The 22,723-nt window shown below is 41.6% G+C and overlaps 1 protein-coding gene and 1 long non-coding RNA gene across 2 annotated transcripts; one reads left to right on the top strand and one right to left on the bottom strand.

The window, feature by feature from the left end:
• Positions 1–773: 773 nt before the first annotated feature.
• Positions 774–22,666, bottom strand: LOC140697301 (uncharacterized). The gene is made up of 3 exons (XR_012074205.1): positions 22,581–22,666; positions 20,917–20,966; positions 774–878 (listed from the first exon to the last, which is right to left on the bottom strand). It is a non-coding gene; the product is annotated as an uncharacterized lncRNA (long non-coding RNA).
• CLEC5A (C-type lectin domain containing 5A) lies at positions 6,315–16,706 on the top strand. The gene is made up of 7 exons (XM_072964330.1): positions 6,315–6,440; positions 6,937–7,035; positions 7,795–7,841; positions 7,947–7,959; positions 10,159–10,295; positions 13,520–13,626; positions 14,765–16,706. Exons 2-7 carry the CDS (start codon positions 6,957–6,959, stop codon positions 14,877–14,879), a joined length of 498 nt encoding a protein of 165 aa, XP_072820431.1. The 5' UTR covers positions 6,315–6,440; positions 6,937–6,956; the 3' UTR covers positions 14,880–16,706.
• Positions 22,667–22,723: the final 57 nt, after the last annotated feature.

The following is a 22,723-nucleotide window of genomic DNA, read 5'->3' on the forward strand; positions in this document are numbered from 1 at the left end:
GGCAAGACCTAGTTTCATTTGGTTGCTGATGTCCCGTGGGTCTAGCTGTATGCTTGCCCTGCTTTGGTCTCTTTATACAACACTTTATCACATGTTATGAACCAATACCTATCACTTTTGCCTAAATTTGTTTGAATTAAAGTACTTACACTTGGAACCAAAAGACCTATGATACAATGAGTAATCCAAAACCCATAAATGGAACCAGAAAGTCCATAAGCAGACGCAATGAAGATACAACCATTTCAAGTTAGTTGTGGACCAGGAGAAGAAAACAAGCATTATTCTCAGAATGGCCCAGCTCAGACTCAATGGGAAATCCAAATAAAGAAGGATTAACTTTAGTAATCCAAAAAAGATGAATAATCACAGGAAAATCCAAGGAGTGGGTTATTGTTAGGGCCTCTTTCATAATAGATTTGATTCTACTTGATCTAGTTTGTTTGCAAGGAATGTTTAATTTATCATGTTTATGATTAAGTTTAAATACAAGTTTATTTATTATTGGTACTATTCACTTAAATACTGCCTGATGGTATCATGCTTTTAAAGTCAACCCTAAGCTCTCTATATATAGAAGGCCCTAAATATAAACAGCTTGTGAGTAATTATTTGGGGACAATGACCCAAATCTCTCTCATCCCAGATAATCTCTCTTCCTAAACATTCAGCAAACTTTCTGTGGGTCTCTGAGGGGTATCCATGCCAAAAGGAGGGGTAGGGGAGACTGGAAAAGAACTAGGGATAACATAGTGTACCTACTTCACTGGCACCTCCGAAGTGCAGACACAATTGGAGTTCTCTGGCATCTTCCAGTTTGGGCAGAAAGACAATGGAAACCTTCATAACAGGAGGCACGCAGGCACATGCACGTGTCCCTGAAGAAACACAAGAAGCCTAATCACTCATCTATAAAATTTAAAGACTTCAGTATCAGCCCCAAACATTCCAGCTTCAGACTGATTATTGAAATAACTGATGGGGTCCCTGGAGGAGGTCCCTGAGTGCCTACAGGCTTATCTAAACACTCTATGGATTTGAGCAATTGTTTATACAGAGTTTAGCTTGTAATAAACCTGGGGTTTTTTACTTCATTAATTTGTATCTTTTATTGTCCATTTGGATCTCTGAGCAGTGACTGAATATGAGGTACTCAGGTACAGTACCCCCCATTACTCTTTGCTTCTAGGATACGAGCTTACAGAGCAAAAACTCATAGCGTAGTCAGTCAGTGAACAGTGCGTTCAGTGGTTGCGCATGTGTGTTCTGGGGTCACAATGCCTGATGGTGTCAACACTGACTAAATTTGAAACCAAAATGTCTATTAATAGATGAATGGGTAAATAAATTGTGATATATTCATGCAGTGGTATGCTACACAGCCGTGGAACTGAACATGGATGACTTCCCAAACATGGTGTTGAGTGATAAAAGCAGGTTTTAGGACAACTCATACAGCATGACAGCATTTATGTAGGCCCTAAATACCTACAGGACCTCACCACTTATTATGTAGAGTTACGTAAGTGTGTGATAAAGTACAAAGAAATGTGCAAGAATGACAAGTAACAAGTTCAGGAGAGTGGTTACTGCTGGTAGAAGAGGAGGGTGTGATTGGTGAGCAGTACAAAGGAGTTTCAGTTATCCTGCAATGTTTCATTTCTTGGATTAGGAAATGGGTGTTTATTTTATTATTATTTATTCTTTTTTGTATACCTGAAATACTATATGATATAGTTTTAAAAGACTGCATCAAAGACTCGACAGTACATGACATTTAGGCACTTTGAATGTCTTCCCTGGGGCATTCATATGGAGATACACCACTGTATAATTAAGAGTCACTGTGTCCTATAAAAAGTCTGATTTTTGGAATATGTATTTAGCACTAAATAACATCGTTCACTTTCTATGCCAAAATTAGTTTTCATAAATGAAACAGATGACATGAAATAAATTTTCTAAGGTTATAAAATAAAAGATTAATTTCCAATGTATGTTCTCCAATTTCAAAATTATTGGACAGATATTCTATTCATATTTAAAAGATCTACACTTCAAAAGAACTATTTTCCATTATGAGGCAAAATGCAATTAAATATGGCTCCTCGTTAAAAGAATTCAGGGATAAATTCTACACTTTACATCTCAATGCACAATATTAATTTGAAATTACAATCCACAGAAGAAAAAGTATTAAGTTTTTAGTTCCAAATCAAAGACATGTAACATTAAACATTTCTAATTTTTAACTTGTATTTTTTCAATGAAATTAAAATATTGTCTCCAATATCATACATTTGTGTTACATGTTCAGTTCAGGAAAAATAAAGTTCCATATAGTTCTAGCAGGTGTTTTTCTTATATCTGGTTAATTTCACTCATTATATTAACTGTCAAGTACTTACAGGTATTGGAGCTTGTAAACCACTAGTTTATAAGCCACAATCCTATAAAAACATATAGAGGAAAAATATATTTCTTCACTGAAAAGGAGGTCTCTGAGATTTAACTTTCACAGAATTACACACAGTATCTATCACCGAACAAAAATGATGAAATCTGTGTCTTAATATACCTCCATTGCAGTTAATTCACTATTTGCACCAGCTACTGCCACAAAATTTGCAGGTCTTACTTTTAAAATTGTGTATCTGGACAATTCAAAAGGTTTTCTAAAGCCAAGGAATAGTATTCCTCAAAAGTCATTTCAAATTTAATCTTAATGAAGAAATTGCTACATTAAGAAAAAAAATTTTTTCTTGCAGCCTATGCTTTACAACTTTTCAAAATCTTAAGGCCATCTGTTAGCAAGGATACCTCCGGTTTTCTATTTCTTGAGTCAATTTTGGTAAGTTATATTTGTAGAATGATTAATCTGTTTTATCAAAGCTAAAAACTTTAATGACTTAAATCTGCAGTATTTTCTTACCATCAGATTTCAAAGAACATAAAGTGGCATCGATTGTAAGATACATTCTTATTTTACACACCACTAAGGAAATTAAAAGTTCGAAATTTGTAGATACTGACAGGCATATGTAGAATAGATAAACAAGATTATACTGTATAGCACAGGGAAATATATACAAGATCTTGTGGTAGCTCACAGTGAAAAGAAAATGTGACAATTAATATATGTATGTTCATGTATAACTGAAAAATTGTGCTCTACACCAGAAATTGACACAACATGGTAAAATGACTATGACTCAATTTTAAAAATGGAAATAAATAAAATAAAAGTTGCCAATTAAACAGTGCTTCCTTATCAACTATGATACATCCTAAATCCAGAGATGTCATAATGTGAAAAACAACATGTTTCTCAGAGTCAATGAAATATGGATACTTTAAATCTCAGTATGTGTTCTTTTGTTAATTTCTTAAGTTTCTTAGACGCATGAAGCACAACACACCACCGTGCTTGAATCCATTCACACAAAGCCCTGGTTTTTCTGTAGTTCCAGACCTTTCAAGCGTGTCTGGCATACAGCTTTAATTACCACATCCCTGAATATTTTAGCACAGTAGGTTTCCTGATGAGTGATGCAATGAGCAGTTCTTTGCCATTGTGAAATGTTGCCACAGTGGTTTGAAAATGCCATCACAGAATTTCCCCCAGTCATGCTTACTAATTTGAACTTTCTACTACTTTTCTTAGTACACAGAGATTGTTTCTTGATGTTGTAGATATCATGGGTGACATTTTAATAAATTCATTTGTTGCATAAGCTTTGCAATCAATACCAGCAGTAAATATCGCTAGTTACTTGGAATTATTATTTATACCCTTGTTTTCATCCGCTGCAGTTATAAAACCCCACAGAGTATTTAATTCCTCTCCAGCAAGTTCTCAGCTGTCTCCAGTATTCTAAGCAACAGTATTTCTAGCTGTAATATATTCGTGAATGTTTGATTCTGTTGAAGTCACATAACTTCTCCTTCACTCCATAGACAATCTTTCAGAAATTCATCGTGTGTGAAGGATTTTAGGGCCACTGTTTTCACAAAAGCATTTGCAAAAGCTATTTCATTTGCATTCAGGAATTAATTGTGGAAATTCTAGTTCTTTCTCTCAGTTAATCGAGCTGTCATCATGTTTCTTTGCTATGCAGCAGTTGTTTAATGTGTTTCCTAATTATGTCTCAGGTTTTATTTCTTGGCAAAGACTCATTTTGCATTTTCAATACATAAAATACTGTTTACTTTTTGCAAGAAAAGATGTTCTGTCCCATTCTTCTGGAAACATGTAGACTCTTCATTCCACCTTTTGTTTTCCCTCTTTAATAGAGGCATGACTTTGAACAACTTTTGCTCTAAGACAAGATCATAGTAGTGTAGTCATGATGATAGCTGGGGACTGGATTCCTTCCAGCGAGATGGGGGACTGGATTCCTTCCAGCAAGATGGTGCAACTGGAGAGAGACCGGGTAAGCCCTGAGCCCTGCTCCACCCTACACTGCCCTGCGGGAAGGTGCTCTCAGTAGTTAGTGTCAGATCTTCTAGATACCTTGATATCTATTGAAATGTCCAAAACTTCAAAATGTTGATTCAGACTTCTTTCTGTTTCACAACTCAAACAAAATATAGCTGCAGTCTATGGGTCACCAGTTTGCAGCCTCCCTCTAAAGGGACATGAGAGAGTATTTTTTCCATTTAAGCAGAAAAGAAATGAGGAGCTGAGAGAAAGAATCATGAGATAAACTCTTAAGAAGGTGCTGTCTAGGTTGAATAACCCAGAATGTAATGATGGACTGCTATATACTGGTGTCATGTTTCTACTGAGGGGGCATAAGACGAGCACATAGCCCTGCAAAATTCTCCTGAAAGGTGCTGAGTTTTCAAACTAGAGAGAAGGGTAGACTCTTTCCTCTTACTAAGCTTCCTATCAGTTGGGCCCATAATCCAGAGACCACAGAGGGTCTCCGAGGGCTCCCAGTATGGAGAGAGTGGGGGTTGGGAGGAGTTCTGACTTCCGAGCACCTAGCCTAAGGAAATTATTTAGGGTGAGTACAAAGATGCTTCTGCTTGGGTGCCAGAAAAATAGCTAGAGTACTAAGAATTTATAGTCAAGATGCCAGGTATCATGCTAATAAAATTATAAGAATTTTCTTGCTAATTCCCACAATAAGCCTTTGAGATATTTACTATCATTTCTCCTATTTATGAGCTTGTAGAGATGAAGTAACTCAAAGACATCAAGTTAGTAAACAGCAGAGCCAGGAATCAAGCTCAGGACTAACTTTAAGCCTTTGTTCTTCCTCACTATGCTTTACTAGAAGACTCACAGTTGCCCAGCTGTTGAACAAAGTGTATGTGTGTATGTGTAATAATATATTATCAAAACCTACACTTTGACTTGGAGGGCTATCTCTAATATGGTGCTAGTTTAATGCATACTGCATAGATTACAAAATAATATATATATAATATGATCCTGTTTTTCTAAATGACCCAGGATCTATCTATATTACTTATCTATCTATCTATCTATCTACCTTCTTACCTACCTACTAATTAGAAAGCATATACACCTATAAGTATTCACAGTGACTATGGCTAAATGTGTCAGTTTATATAAATTTCTTTTATTTTCTCAATTTTCCTTGCCAATATTTTCTAACCATTTTTTTTAATGAGCACATGTAGCTTTTACCGTAGGGAAAACCTAATAAAAAGGAAAGCTTTTAATGTAATATGCAATAAAAATTCCTTGATAATAAGACTTGAGTATTGTTCACCCTCACCCTACCCCCTGTATCCAGCAGAGTGCCATGTTCAAGACGGACTGAACAGTCACCATTCTCATGTGGCATACAATCTGCAAGGTGAGCAGTTGGGACAGAGAGGAGGGGGTCCATGACAAAGGGGACTGAGCAGAGCTGTATGACAGTGAAGGAACCAGTGGACACATGAGACCTGCTAACAGTAGTGACTTCAGATGGATTTCTTTCTTTAAAATGTTCATATTGACAATTTCAGATTTGCAGAAACATTGTTAAGGAAGGTACAAATAATTTCCAGAAATCCTACACTCAGATTTGTTAACATTTTACTATATTTTCTTTCCACTATATTTCAGGGAGATTCAGATACAGAGAAAGGGTAAGTCTGTGTTGAGGTATTTTGTTTTCTAAATTCTCCTAAAATCATTCCCTTAAATTAGAACCCCTCTGGCAGGAACCTTCCCCTTGAAGAGGCTACAGGCTCCCTTCCCCTCCTTGCCCCGCCCGCTCCCTGTGCCAAGAGCAATGAACAGGAACAAGAGTTTGCTCAGAGATGCTGACAAGACAGAGGCTGTGTGAGGGAGGAAGGACACTGCCTGAGCAGAAGGAGCGTATTCTCAGGAGAAGGGGCCTCCCCACACCATACCAAGCATAAGGCCACTGGGAAGATCCCCACCTGCAAGCCAGCCCAGCCCTCCAGGGAGAGAACGGGTAAGTGTGTGTCTGTCCCTTCTGGACAGACTGTTGGCTCTTCCCCAATGCCTGGGACCGCAGGGATACCTGCCCTGTCTGTCAGACTCCTGATATAATCTTTTGAAGAAGGAGGCTTCTGAGCACTGAAGTCGGTACAGCCAAGACTACAAATGAAAGAGCAAAGGTCCTTCCAAGGTTAAGGGTTCTCAAAGTCCAGGAGAGGACTTGTTTCATTAGACAGAGTTTAGGAGGTCACAAATGGGACCAGGGCCAGGGCCGAGAGCTAAGGATGGTAAAAGAGAGGCAGCCTGCCGAGGTCAAAGGCTCCCAGCCAGCACAAGATCCTACCTGTCTTCTAACCATGTGCTGAGTCTCCTCCTTGCACCTGTCAATGGCGTGCCTGGCTTCCAAGCCCCACCCAAGGGTGCTCTGAGAAAGAGTCTGTCATGTGCCCTGGTGGAAAGGAGTCTTGTCCCCGATTGTCAACGGTGATACTATGCTCTCATGCCCACAGGCCTCCTCATCTCCTTCATCATGAACTGGCACATGATCATCTCGACACTTATCGTTGTGGCGCTTAAAGTTGTTGGAATGACCTTATTTCTGCTTTACTGTGAGTATCATGTCTTGGTCTTTGGTCCCTCAGAATGCAGGGTTGAATACAAAGATTAAATGGCCAAGTCTTTCCACCAGAGGGCGACTGACAATGCCTTTCTCACTCCCCGACACACAACGGGCCGCGTTCCTTGGTCTACACGGAAGATGTAGGACAGATCAGTGTCTGATGGTTAGAGCCCTGCACAAAGCTTTTGCCACCAGGGTATCAGCTGGGTAATCTGAGCTGAAGTTCTCATTGGTGCTTGTTGTTGTCGCTGAAATTTGAAAATACAGACCCAGTCCAACCAAACGGTAAGTGGTGGGAAGAGCTACATTAAAGGCAATGGGATTTTATCCAGGGAGAAATTTTCCTTTAAGTAAAACAGAAACTAATTCATCCAAATGTTCAGAAAAAAGAAGCCTCATATCAAAGGGTTTTACTGCAATTGCAGCAAGTGGAATCTCCTCCAGCTTCAGAAGTCAGAAGGGAAAAGTAAATGAGGAAGGAAATGTGATTCACTTGGGTAAGAGATGGCTTTCTTATGACCCAATCTAAAGGTACAATTCCTATCACGTAAGAGAGGAGGGAGAAAATATGAATGTGGATGTGTGAATACATTCATGGAAAACATGTGCACATCTTCACTGACCTGACTCAGGGAGTTCAACATGTCACGTTGAGAGTCACAGAGCCTCCACCGCCCCATGGTGATGTCTGTTACATTCATTGTGCAGCCACCTTTGGGGCTGAGCCAACAGCTGATTTTCTTTGCAGTCCCACAGATTTTTGGCGAAAATAATGTCAACGTCGTTCCTACAGATGTTAACCTCGTTCCTACACATGTCAGCCTCATTCCTACAGATGTCAACCTCGTTCCTACACATGTCAGCCTCATTCCTACAGATGTCAACCTCGTTCCTACACAGAGCTATGGAACAGGTAATGTGCATGACAATAATCTCCTCTCCACCTTCTTTTGTGCTGAATTTTCTTAAAGGCTTTTCTCAAAGCGTCCTTTCCCCAGTAATTCTTTCGCAGGAAGGGTTCATAAAGATCTGCTAATTGCTATATGATGAATAAGTTCTGAAAATCTGATGTACAGCATGGCGACTATAGTTAACTATACTGTATTATACACTTGAAAGTTGCTAAGAGAGTAAATCTTCAATGTATCAAATCATACGTTGTATATTTTAAACTTACACAATGTTAAATGACAATTATATCTCAATAAACCTGGAGAAAATGAATAAATAAAATAAACGCAGTATGCCCAGTGGGGAAAAAAAGATTTTCTAATGAATCCTCTTACTTTTATAGATGAAAAACCAAGCCTAGACTTGGTGAAATTTCAGACCCTCAGTTTTTCTCCTGGGTCTGAGGATGATTTGTATATAAATACTGTAATGTAATGTGAAAGTACTTTATAAACTCTGTCACTTAAAAAATTGTTATAAAGAAAACCATGTCCCACAAAAAAACAAAATCAAAAACTGTATGTGGCATCTTTTTGTGTGCCAAGCAGTACGCTAGATAAAACACAGAAGATAAATAAAAACAGATGTCAGTCAACAATCATCTAGAAAGCACGGCATGACGTCACAGGCTATGGAGGATACAGACATGAGTGAGACACAGCTTTTCCTATTGAACCCACGTCCTCTTGAAGCTTTGCCAAGGACCTCTCCCTCTCTCTCTCTCTCTCTCTCTCTCTCTCTCTCTCTCTTCCTCTTAAGACACCTATTACTATACACATCTTTATTAGAAAGATAGTTTCTTCTTCATCCTTGTTTCAACTGCAGGACCCAGTACAGCGAGCCACATAGAGGAAATGCTCGTGAAATATTTATGAAGTTCTGTTTTCAGTTATAATTCCCAAGTAGTTCCTAATGAAAATCAGGTTACAATATATTACAAACAGCCTCTGAACTGGGAACGAAAACAAAAAGTGAATGCTGACTTGTACATTTTATTTACATAATTGGAAGTGGCTGATCTAGGGTCTGGGTAAACCACACCCTGGTCTCCAGCCCCAGCGGACAAACAGCGAGCAGCCTCTGAAGCCTCCGTAGCCGCCTGCTCCGAGAGCCAGTGCTCCCCCAAATAAGGCGGCCTCGCGGAGGCCTATCAACTCCCCTCTTTCTATTTAAAGAAATAAATGGACTCTTCTCTGCCCGTAGGAAATCTCTGGAAAGTTCGCCTGCCTCCTTATCTGCCAATAGCCAGCCGCTAGCCCAGAATCTAGTTCCCAATCCTTGGAGCTGATACGTGCTGATGAGAGAAGAGTCCAGAGCTGCCCGTCAGGATTCTGAGTTTTCACGTGGGGTTTGGGGCATCGAAATGGGGAGAGCAGCAGAGATGCTGTGGGGAGCCTGGAGGGGAGGTGCCCCAAGCAGCTCTTTGGGGATAACACCGTCAAAGGTTCCAGAAAAGACAGAAGCAAGAGCTTTCCCTCCTGGGACTGAATCCATCTATTTCTCTTCCTTTCGCTTATCCTTTCTCTTGGCATTTCATATCTACTCCTGCACCAAAGGAAGACATAAAATAGGACCTGGGGTGTCGGGCATGACAAATAAGGGTAGTTGTTAGATGGAAGGTTCAAAGAAAGAAAACATCTTAAAAAATTCTAACACAGAGTGGCCAAGGGTCCCTCGTCAACTCCGCTGTCCAGAGACAAGTGGTCACAGGGATCGAATAGTCGCTCTGACGTTTGTGTGTTACATTCATCATACAGCTACCTTCGGGTGTCTTTTCATTGTAGTCCCACAGATTCTTGGGGGCAATAATGTCAGCGTCATGCCCAGAGGGAGCTACAGAACAGGTAAAGTGCATGGTGATGGCCCCTCTCCACCTCCAAGTTCTTATGTACCGAATTCTTAGAGACTTCTCCCATTGTCACCTCTCTTATGAAAACTTTTTTACTCAATGGGCCCCAAAAGACCTTCTAATTCATTCCCTTCATGGTATAGACAGGGAAACTGAGGCTAAACTGAGTGAAATTTCTTCCTGGATTGAGGATGACTGTATTGATATAATTGTTATAAAGAAACCCATGTCCCACTGTATTATTACAACTCAGTTCCAAAGTGCACAACCCAAACCATTCACCTCATACTCTCTTTTCTTGGATTTCTTTAGCCTGCCCCAGAGGGTGGTATTTTCATCAAGGAAGATGTTATTTCTTGTCCATATCGGAATCGCCTTGGAACAAGAGCGTGGAATCCTGCAAAGCAAGAGGATCCACTTTGGCCATCGTCGACACGCCCGAGAAACTGGTGAGAGCGTTAGACCGGTGCAGAAAAGCAGCCCGCCCTACACCAGCCTCAGTGGGTGGAGTCGGTGGGACAATTTGATTTGTGGAGCAGGGGTAAGTGGGGTGAAGAATGGAAAGGGGACTGGCTGAGCCTGGGGGTGGGAGACTCTTCTCAACAGCAGTGAGGTGTGTCCTCAAGTTCATGTGAGCCAGAGAAATCCACACTCTCTGGTCTCTCCCAGGAGGCACAGCAGTAAACCAGCATCCTGGGGGCAGTACAAGGAAATGACCACATGAGCTGAGGTGCATAAAAGCTTTTTAGAAACTACAGAATACTTCATAGATGTGAGCTGTGGCTAAGATATGATCCCAGTCAGCCTAGTAAATAAGGAAGCTGCAAATTAACAAAATTAGTAATACAAAAAACAAAGAACCAGCCCATAGACTTGAAATGACAGTGTACAATTATGGTAATAAAAATAGCTAACACTATGGAAAAAGCTTTATTTTATTATCTCCTTTTATCTTCATAACAATTCTGAATAGGCACTATTATTCATATTTCATATATAGGAAAACTAAGGCCCAGAAAAATAATTTGATCAAGGTCAGACACCTGCTAAATGACAGCACATGGAACTGAACTGAGATCTCTCGTTCCCCAATGTCCAAAACCCATGCTCTAATCAATTTATTTTAGTTTATAGTTCTCCCTCCTTAGACCCTAAGTATTCGCTGAGTGCTAGGCATTGTGCTATACACAGTGCTTCTGCTTCTCTCCTGTCTTTGCCTTCACCCTGCCTCTAAAAGGTCCTGTGACTGAGAATAATTTCTAAGAGGCTCTTCTGCGAATCTTGGTAACAGGTATCCAACAAAAGCAGGGATCAGGGCGCCACAGCTCCTCTAGGGATTAGTGCCCAAGCGGGAAGGAAACATGCCTTCAAGTAGAAAACCAAGAGCAAGACGGGGCAGAAAAGAGAAGAAAAGAAAAGAAGAAGAAGGGAATGGGGCAGGAAGTTGAGGGTCTCTTTTCCTCTACTCAACCCTTGCGTGCTGGCGCATGTCAAGTGCCATCCTCGGCATTACACTGACACTCATGCTAGCCCTGGGGAACACCCACCACACCAACGGCTTGCCGATGGCTCTCATGTCTGCACCCCCAGTGACCTTCTTTGGACCAGACAGTATATCATATTGCACTCTGATGTTTCAAAAGCACCACAAACTCACCACGTTTAAAACTGAATCAAGCGTATTTCACTGTAACTGCTCCTTCTCTTGTATTCCAAATACTGGTGAGGAGTCATGTCGCCCAAGATTGAACACTGACAGTTTTCTGGGACTTGGCCTTTTCTCTTCTCTCCTAAATTAGTTGCTAACCAAGTTCTTTCCTTGCTATGCCCACAGCAAATTGTTCAGCTCTCCCTTGGATTTCTTCAGAATTCTTCTAACTCCCCCCTTGCCCCTAGTTTTGCCCCATCTTACCTGTCCTCCACAGAACTGACATCATTATATCTCTAAGGCTCTAAGCTGTCTGTCCCGTTTTAAATGAGTTAAAGTCCAGTTTCCCTAGCATGACATACAAGGCCTTATATTGTCCGGCCTCTGCCTTCTTTCCAGTCTTGTCTCTCAACCCACCTCCCTTCTACCTCTGCACCAACCACACTGAACACTTGTAGTTCCCCAAATGCTCCAGCCTGCTCCACAGTCTGTCTGTGATCTGATGCGCCCTCTTCCAGGAAGTCCAGTCCTGACGAGCCCTTGCCTGACGACAGCTATCTCCCAAACCTCATCTCTAGTATCACTTCATCTACAGTCGTTCTGTAACTCCATGTAGAACTGATCACTTCCTCCTTCCTGCCTGTGCCATACCTAGAACATATCTGGCACTGGGATGCCCTGCTGTGCTGGTCAACTCATCCAACTATCTTTTTAGATCTTTTTAGATCCAACATGTTGGGATCACTGACGTTTTAGAAATGGTGATGAAATCTATGTGTCTCTTCCCAGAAATATTACAGAAGCATAATATTTTCGATAAAATTCCAGTGGCTTTATAGATCCCCTTAGAAACCATCCCTGGCTGCTAGCAAGAGAGTGAAGGGTTAAGAACCCCTGTTTTAGACCATGGATCAGCAAACTTTTTTTTTTAAACAGATAATATAGTTTACACTTTTCGGGTTATGAGTTCTCTGTCACAACTAACGAACCCTACCATGAGAGCTCAAAAGCAGCGATAGATGTTATGTTTAAAATGGCATGGACATGTTCCAATAAAACCTTATTTACAAAAATGAGTTCCAGTCTGGATTTGGCCTGCTAGCCATAGTCTGCCAACCCATTTTAGATCATAACTTCTTTGAGGAGAAACCAACTTGTTTCTATATCCTCAGCCTCATACAATGCCCGGCGCAGAACAGACACTCAAAAAGGATTTATTAAATGAGTAAACTTGGAAATTAATTTTTAAAAAGAATGAAATGAGATATTTCAGGGAAGGAGAACGTTAGGAAAGGATGAATAAAGGCAACAGCCATGGGGATGGAGAAAGCATTCAAGTGGCTTGGATATCCACTGAGTACAGGAGGTATGTGAAGACTACAGGAGAGACTAGAAGATTCCCAGACTTCTGGCTGGACTGATTTGTGATGCATTAATTTAATACGGAAACTGAGATGTCTGGGATTAGCGTCAATTTAGGAAACACTCAATAAACACTCTTTCTCGTGGCATTATCCGCTTTAACAACACACTTTTCATTCTCCCTGTTTTTCCTTGTCAAGTACTCAAGGAAGTCACTTGATCCAACCTCATTTGGAATGTAAATTTTCTGGCAATGAAAACAACCCTGGGCAGAGAAGATCAAAGAAAGATGTATTTTAAACTACTTTTTTATAGATGATACAGTACCCGTCCCCTTTATTTTCAAAGTGTGGTTCCCAGAGAGCATGAGCATCACCTGGGAATCGCTTAGGAGTGTGAGTTCGTGGTCCCCTCCACTGGACCTACTAAGGCAGAGCCCAGACATCTGTGTCTTAGCAAGCCCTCCAGGTGACCCTGCTGCTCTGTGGGAACTGAGAATTACTTCTCTGGGCTTTATGGTGAGTGCCAGTGATAGCCGGCCCCAGAGTCCCCTGCCAGCCTGCCTTCTTCCCAGAATCAGATATAATCATGGGCCTATCGGCACAAAGGAGGCAGCAAAAAAGAACTTGCTGTTGAACATTTAACTTATTCTTTAACTTCTAGAAGTTTCTCCAGGACATAGCTGGTGCTGAGAAGTATTTTATTGGCTTAATGTACCAAGGTAAAGAGAAGAAGTGGCGTTGGATCAACAACTCCCCGTTTAACGGCAAGTACGTGAACACCCCACATTTTTCTGGGGAACTTGGTTTGCCTCAAGAGACCAGATCTGAGATTCTGGGGTTTGCGCTGGAAAAGCACAAAGGCTGAGACTCGGCTCTTTGTTCTGTTCTTCTTTCTTCCCATGCATCTATTTCCAGAGACATATTTTTTGCAAACTTTATAATTATGGAAAATATCAAACATTTCTAAGTAGAGAGGAGTATTCATACAATAAATTATTTTGTTCAGGTCAAGATCCAAACAAATTCACATACATACCATGCTTGATAGATCTCATAAGTATCTTCTGACCCACAGAGCACATTTTATTACTAAGTTCTTACAAGTTCCCCAGATACGGATTATTTACCTAAAGAAAGGTTATTATGAACAGCTTATCTTTGCCTTAAAGTTATGAGCTTCAGCTCCCAAGAGCTATCTCTTATGTATCATTCCATGGACACAGCAATGGTAGAGAACATGACATTCCCCATGTATGTATAAAGATGCTGAGTGAGACAGAAAGCAAGTCAGTTGCAACAGGCTTCCCACAGAGAAGAGTAAGTTAATATTCACTCAGTGTCAGCTAAATGCTAGGCACTAGCTAAGCACTTTACACATGTCGTTTCCTGCAGTATGCTTTTATTAATCCCCATTTAACAGGCAGTTGGACTGAGGATGGGAGGGTAGAAATGTGTTGAATATCACAAAGCCAGGAAGTGGTAGAGTCACAATTCAATCCTACATCCACTTGACTCCAAACTTATGACCTTCCATAAAACCAGACTCCTTTCATTCAGACTTAAAGAGATTGGATGACAGGAAAAGAGGTAGGAGGCAGCTAGTGCCTAGGGAAGGAAGAGAAATCTCTTTCCTACTCCTCCCCCCCTTTCCTCCTGCTGAGAACATAGTATGTAGAGCACTGAAACCTTATTTCCAGGAGAAAAGGGGACAGATGACCCATGAGATGTTTCTGACCAAACACAGAGTGAGTTAATCCAAGACTGTGAGCCCATAAAAGCTCACAGGAGAGTTGACAGGAAAGCACCAGTTTTAGGGCTGAATTTGGGGATAATGCGAGGGGACCAGAACCAGGAAAAGGCAGGGCTGAAACAGTGGGCCTTAATCATGCTTTCTTCTCCCAAACAGTGTTACCAATCAGATTCAGAATTTCAACTGTGTGACTATCGGCCTAACAAAGACATTTGATGCTGTGTCCTGTGACATCCCCTACCGCTCGATCTGTGAGAAGGGTTCCAATTGATTGTAGCTCTCTGTGACCTCTGACAAGAACAAAAAATAATACTTATGGAGACAGCCAAAGAGAATACTGGCAATTGGGACTGGTCCAGGAAGCACAGAACATCAAATTATTCTGTCAGTCATCCACAGGTCACTGGCAGAGCTCCCTAACGAACCCTCAGGGGCTAAAACACCAGCCCCCCCACAAGTACGCCTGCATGCACACAACTGAGGCCAGCTCTTCATTCTGAGCCAGCAAGTCTCCAAGACCTAATTTCCTGGGAGGCCCACACCTGTGCCTTTGGATCTGCACAGGTCACCTGGTCAACGGTCCCTTTGTCCCTCTGTCTACTAGCAGAAGTCCTTGCCTGTTTGGGGAAACGAGCATCTATATTCCACTTTGGGAGACTGGATACTAACCATCTCCAGGAGACAGGGTCAGTTTTTTGGAGATGAGGTCTGCTTCTATAGAACTGAGAACTTCTGACCAATCGGCAGGGTTTGTTTTGTCCTCAGAGCACACGGCCAGGCTCCCAGGGAGAAACTGCAGACCGAGTGGGTGTGAACATTATTTAGAGAACAGCAAGGGTGGAAGAGGTTAACACGTAGCTTGGTGAGCTCACCGAGCTCTGTTCCCAAGAGACCCCTGCTCACGTGTCCCCGCCCCTGCCTGGGGAGGGACAGGAGAGGCCCTTTTCAGTCTGAATTGAGGCCAAGCCTGGGAATGGGCTTGAGAGCTGAACTCGGAGCAGAGAGAACACTGCTCACAGGAATGGAGAGGGCGCTGGGCAGGACAGGAATCTGCCAGGAGGCCCCTTGGAAGTCAGCCTGACAGCCAGGGTGACCAAGCTTCAGGGAACCAAATCTGTGTTCTTCCACAATGTACTGAAGGCACCCCAGAAAACCATTTCTTGATCTTAGCCTAAATCTCCATTTTAATGGATTCTGATTACCTGACCATGTCTGCTGAGTATATTTGAAGAATTTGGAGTAGTGTCTGGGGCCCCAGTGGTCACAACACATTCCTACCTGCAGTTCTAGAGAGACTTTGCTGCTAGGTGCGAACAGCCTACTGACCCAAAATGCCGCAGCCTTGCAGGAAGACATCAGTGCATGGAAAAGAAAAAAGAGATGCCTGTGTGTTGTGAGTAACAAGAATTAAACCATAAGGGGAGACTGTATAAAACTAAAGGAAATTATAATCACCTAAGTAAACTGCTCACCATTTATGTCTAACAACAATGTACTACAATGATTGTGTATATCACTATATGTATGACAAATTAAATCGCTGACAGTTTTATATTTTATTACAACACTAAGCTCTGTTCCTATATCCTGAGGCTTCATAATTTTTGGTTAATTAGCACAGCCACTTGTGCAATGTTTAAAAATGAGATAATACATTATGTGTTAGAACTTGCTCGAAGGAGGCTAACAGAAATAATTCCTGTTTTGAGTGGAGCGGATGATGGGATGATATTAGAACTCATGGAGATACAAACTCTCTGCCAGTGCCAGCAAAGAACAGGGCTGCAGTGAAGGAGGGGGAAGGCTGCATCTGAGGTAAAGAAAAGAAGAAACAGAATTCGAAGCGAAGGTAAGGTCCAGAGTTCAGCCAACAAAAAGAAAACCATGATCCTTCTGTTTTAAGAAGGGAGAACTAAGGTTGCCACACTTCCTCTTTTATGACAGAATAAATTACAGACTTTTATAGTCAGGAAATGTAGACATGGAGTGATTGCCCTCGTAGACAGCTCACATTTTCCCCAAAATGAGGAGGTACTTCTGCACAAGTTTGAAAAGAGGCCCAGTGAGCTGGGGTGGGGGCTGCAGATGGGGAGCACGAGGGAGCATGTGAATTCAGGTTTAAGTTCATTGCTGGGGAGTGGAGGTGGGCTGGGGGAGGTTACTGAGTCCTTAGAAGGGTAGATAATTGTGGCCTTATTGGGCAGCAAGGGTATATTTTTTAAAAAGCAGTGGAAATTTAATAAGCCATTGGATTAGGATTTTGACTTTGCATCTAATATGCTGTGTGAATCCACATAGGTTTCGTACCCTTTCTGTGCCTTAACTTCCGTACCTCTGACATGGAGCAGTAATGCCTGGCTCACCGAAGTCTTGTATACACTAAATGAGACCCCCTACTACGTATCTCAACAGCAGTAAACAATACGGGGAGCACCTTGTGGAAGATCTGAAGTCGAGATCTTCATCCAAGAAGTGGCCCTTTAATTTGCTAGAAGCTAAACATAGGCAGGACACAATTTCTCAGAATCTGCCAATTCATTTACAATGTGGGACTAAAAACGTGCCCAAGTCAGAGGAGGGTGGCTCAGATTCTGTGGCCCCGTGGGCATGAACACCATGCTTCCCTCAGCTCTGGCTTACGTACAACGACCCTTCCTCTCTGTGTGAGCTACTGGTCCCATGACTGAAGTCATTGATCTCTGTCCTCAGACACTGACAAACCGGTACTGACTGATGACTAAAAAGATCAAGTATAGACAGCCTTGGCCCATTTTCCCTGCTGTTATCAATCTGCCTCCCACCCCCACCCACCTCCAGGAGCCATGGCCTTTGCCTTCTGGTTAGTCCGACTTCACTTCCTGAGTTTCCCTCAGCACAGGCCAAGTAACAACCCAGTAAAAGTCTTAGCTCTCCTCCATGTTACCCTCACCTCCGATGGAGACTGTAATTTAGGATTCAGCGACCCAAGTTTCCCGCAGTGGGCCCTCCAGCTCCCTTCAGACCATCGTCACTAGCAGCCAGTGAGTCTGAGGCAGCAGAGTTCAAGTTCTTTGCTAGTCTTTGCTAATGGGGTCAGAGAGCTTGTATCTCCATAGGGTTCTTGACTATTTCTCAAGCCACAGTTCACAGTCAATCTCTCTCAACTTCTAACTCTACCCCAACCCTAACCCTAACCCTTTAATAACCATTCAATGCGATTAACTCAGGTCTTTGTACCGTTCTGTCAATGGTGTACATGGGATCCAATTTTTTCCGTATCCTCGCTAACACTTACTATTACCTAACTTTCTGATGCTAGCTATCCTCCTAGGTGGGAAGTGGTATCTCACTGTGGTTTTGATTTGTATTTCTCTGATAACTAATGATGTAAAGCATTCTCCCATTGTCGGAGCCAGCCGACAATCGATCAGGTACAGAAACTTGTGCTGCAGGACTGAGAAAAGGAAAGACGTAACAAAGAGACAGCAAGACAAGACAAGTTGGGGTTGAGAGGGTCTCACTCTAGCCCGCAAGACGCTAGGTCAAGAGTGGACGACGAGTTTATTTCTTGCAGTCAATTTATATGATTTTAACCCATTAGCTCATACATTCCTGCCTGTAGGCAAAGGTATTGTTTTAAGGCGTGTACTAAAACCATTAACTTGTATATTGTTACAGACATCATTATTGTTTACAGTTCTTGTAAAACTAACATTAAGAGTTCCTGGAACCAAGATGATAAGCTAAGACATTGTTCCTCTAGGCTAACATCGTGACTCGTGTATATTTAGCTCAGGTGATTGTTCTCTAAAAAGATTACTGATTTGTGTGCCGATTGTATCTCTCCCTCTGAAGGTCCTTTGTGACTTAGTAGCTCAAGGATATTTCCTCAGGCATAGGCGCACCTGGTGTATTCTTTAGTAAAAGGTGTGGCGGGACAGAGATTGTTCTGACTCAATTGACCTTTGAGCCGGGCGCACCGCACTGTGGGAGTTTAGGCCCAACCTTTGTGCTCGGCAGCCTCAATCTCAGAGCCTGGCGCCCTGCACTTTGGGGTTTTACGCCCAAGTTTTGTGCTTGGCAGCCCTCCGTCACGAGCGGCTCCCCGCATCCCATGTGCTTATTGGCCATTTGTCTAGCTTCCTTGGAGAAATGTCTATTGAGGCTCCTCATGCATTTTTAAATTGAGTTGTTTATCTTTTTATTATTGGGTTGCAAGTGTTCTTTATATTCTAGATTCAAGTCTCTTATCAGATATAAGATTTGCAAATATTCTTCCCCATTCTGTGGGTTGCCTTTTTCATTCTATTGATAGTGTCCTTTGATGCACAAAAGACTTTAATTTTGACAGAGTCCAATTTATCTTTCTTCCTTTTGTCATCTATGTTTTTTGTGTCATTTCCATTAAATCATGGACAAATTTAACATCACAAAGCTTTTACTCTATGTTTTCTTCTACAAGTTTTATAGTTTTAGCTCTATGTCTAGTTCTTTGGTCTATTTTGAGTTAATTTTTGTACATGGTATAAGGTAAGAGTCCAAAATTGCATGTGGCTGTCCAGTTTCCCCTGGTACTGGGTTTTTAAATACTTGATATTGAAAACAATGTTGTATCCAATGTTTTCCCTTTTAAAATTAATTATAAGATTATAGATACATACTATAACAATCAATAAATTACTACATATAATATTACCTTTCCTCAGACATATATAATCTTACACTTCTGGACTGAAATTAAGCATTGTGGTAGATCATACTTAGATAGATCATACATAGTTCACAAATTCACTGCTCCTCTCTGCAGGAGGAGAATCCTTTCCTATTCTGCTGACAGCAAGCATGGCCTTGTCACTTGCTTTGGCCAATGACATCTGACCATAACTTACCATACTCTCTTCCCCACTATCTCCAGACCAGCCAAGTCCCAGTTAGAGGCTGCCTCATCAGCCTGGATTATAATGAAGACAACAAAAAGGAGATGGGCAATTGGCCCATAGTAGACAAATAATGGAAACAAAGATAAATGTTTGTTGTGGTGAGCTACAAAGATTTTTGAGGTTGTTTGTTACCACAACGTAACCTAGACTGTCCGGACTTATATGAGAATGAATAACAAGCAGTTCAGATGAACAATTAGCATTGCACAGTTCAGCAGTGTAGACTATTTAGTATACTGGTTAAGAGGATGAACTCTGGAGCCAGACAACCTAGGTTTGGATCCTAGGCCCCTACATAGTGACTATGTGACCTTGGAAAAGTCACTTCCTGTCTCTGTGCCACAGTTCCTTCGGTGATAATAGTAGTTACCCTATGGAGCTGGTTTCTGGTTTAAATGAATTCTCCTTTGTTTAGAAGGAAGAAGGAAGGGCCAGATGTAAGCAGTATTTCCTAGTTTGGGTTCCCCAGAGGGCCAAGGGCCCATGAGCATTACTTCCTTAGGGATACAGTCCATGGTAGCAGGCATGAGTGAGAAAGGATATGAAGCAAAAAAGGCTGTAAAATTAATAAAACTGTGCATGATCAAGCTTGCTGCCACCAAGCGCAATGAACTGCTTGATCACTGGGACTACTCACTTTAGAAGATGCAGAAACTGTGCCTCACAACTTTCCTCAGAAGGGAGAAGGGAAAAGTGTTTCTACTGGCTTCTTATTCCACTGTCAAATTTCACCCAATAGTGAGTAGCTTCCCAGAAATTCTGGTGGTCCAGGCATGGACTTGGATGTCAAATGGTGAAATCAACAGCAAAGTCCTTAGGGCCAGGTGTGACACATGCTCCTGACATGCATAATATGAGATACTGGTTGCTTACATCACTACTATTATTTGCATCATACATATAAACCAAGCATTTCTATAATTAATTCTAAGAAGTGGAAAGAATTGCTCAGCACAGCAGGGAGCTGCTCCTTTGAAAGTTGGTGGTAAGAGACTTTCGGCACCAAGCCTCCCAGCGTTTAGCTACAGTGGTACACGGCGCTGGCGTGCGGAATTCGGGATGGGTAGTTCTCTCCGGCTCCTAGTCCTCACACAGATAAAACAGGTGCCGTGTGGGGTGAATAGGTCTCCCCCGCTTGTAGACCTCACACACAGGTAAGTTCTGACTGTTAGAGCGGGAGTCCTCAGAATGGGGCAGCCTCGTCTCTCCCTCTAAGAGTGGCATTTAATCCTTATCAGATATACTAAACTAGACCTCGGGTTAAGGAAAGTTATAGTCACATCTACGCAGGCCTCCATCTCCTAATTTTCTTCTTAAGCTCCCAGCTTTTATGTTAAGTTCCAGATATATTTCCCCAAAAGTTTTGATTTAACAGGAGACTCCACTTACCAAGTATCTTCCGGTAAGAGAAATATATATACATAAACAAGCAGGTATTCCTGTATAAGAGAAAAAATACATAAATACATAAATAAATAAAAGAGCGAGAGGTTGAATTACTACATCCCTTAAGACACATGCAAGAAATGCAATTATTTTATTTTTCATAGGCATTGCATACACACGGTTTCAAAAATAATTTTAAAAAATATATTGAAGGGCATACAGTGAAGTCTTGCTCGCTTCCCCAGTCTGCCTGCTGACTCTCACCACCGCAATCCTACACGTATTAGTTTCTTAGGAAGCGCCCACAAGCAGACACGAGCAAACATGAATATGTACTCATCTCTATTCCTTTCTTACACGAAAGGCTGAGTACTAAATTCCATGTACTTTGCTTTTCTCAGTTAACAATATAGCTGAGAGATCATCTGTAATCACTAAAGAAAGTTTCTTAAATCTTTTTACAGCTGCGTAATATTTCATTACACAGATGAAATGCAAGTTATTTAACTCATTGTTGATCGATAGCACATTCAGTTATCAGTATTTTGTTACGACAAAAATTCCACAGTGGATAAAGTTGTGCTAATGACATAAATGGAAGCACTGATTGAGACTAGGGTGGGGGTGGGCGGCTGACCAGGGGAACAGTGAGGTGGGCAGGGCTGGAAAGGAGACACGAGGACATCTCTGTGGAAAGCTGGGTAATAACACAGTGAAGTTGGGGGTTGTGAGGGGGGAAGGAAAAGTACCCAGAAGTGAACTGGAGACCTGGTGCCACAGAAGGAGACCCAGGAAGGCAAGTGGCCAGGAGAGGATGAACAAATGAAGGGGACAGGAACAGGGATGAGGCATCAGTGACCTTGAAAGGACTGAAGAACGTGAGAAATGCAGAGAGAGGGACAGAGGCTGCCTCTGCCCCCACGCTCTGCACTCCCCTCAGCCCAGCCACCCAGCAAGGCCACTGTCTCTGCCACTCCAGCTCCCGGCACAGCAGCTCCACGGCCCCACCTCCCTTGTGGCAGCAGCACAACACGGGTGCCATCAGCTGAGAAAACACCTCCTTCCTTAGCCCTTCCTCCCACACCCTGAGGAAGTCCACAGATTAGAGGTGTCTCTGTATTTTAGAAAGTCACCTCTGCAACTGTAAACGAGTCCAGACTGTGGAGTGAGTTCATTCTCTAAACTTTGCCACCAAGAAAATATGCAGAGAATTACTAAAGCAACAGGACTCTGGGACAGGAAATCAAGAGAGTATGTTTGAGCCACAGAAGAAACAGGAAGCTTTACGCTGTCAGAGGACACAAAACACAGGGCAGTTTACAGGACGATGATTCAAGAACCTGGACTCAAGTAGTCATTCATTTCTGGAGTCAGAGAATATTTTTCTTAGCCTTTCCCATTCAAAAATCTAGATATGACATATTTTATTTTAAATTTAATTTTTAAATGTTTTATTTTGAAATGAATCACAACTTCAGAAAAGTATATACACATATATAAAGTGAATTTTTAAGTAACAACCTATCATTAAAGCTACAGTTAAAAACTATACCATAACCTTAAAAAAAAAAGCAGCGATCATCTTATAAGACAGTAAAAACTTGAAATGTAAATCTTCTACCATACATATGTACATAATAAACATTAGTATTTGGGCTTATTCTTACTTATCATCTCTTTCTTTTACTTCTTTTAAATTTGCATTCTTTTGCATTGAAGTATAGTCAGTTTACAATGCTGTGTCAATTTCTGGAAAACTACCGTAACTTAAAAGGCTTCTGTTGCACACAGATTATTTGATGATGATTAT

Source organism: Vicugna pacos, chromosome 7, assembly GCF_048564905.1.
Source record: "Vicugna pacos chromosome 7, VicPac4, whole genome shotgun sequence".
Taxonomy (NCBI): domain Eukaryota; kingdom Metazoa; phylum Chordata; class Mammalia; order Artiodactyla; family Camelidae; genus Vicugna; species Vicugna pacos.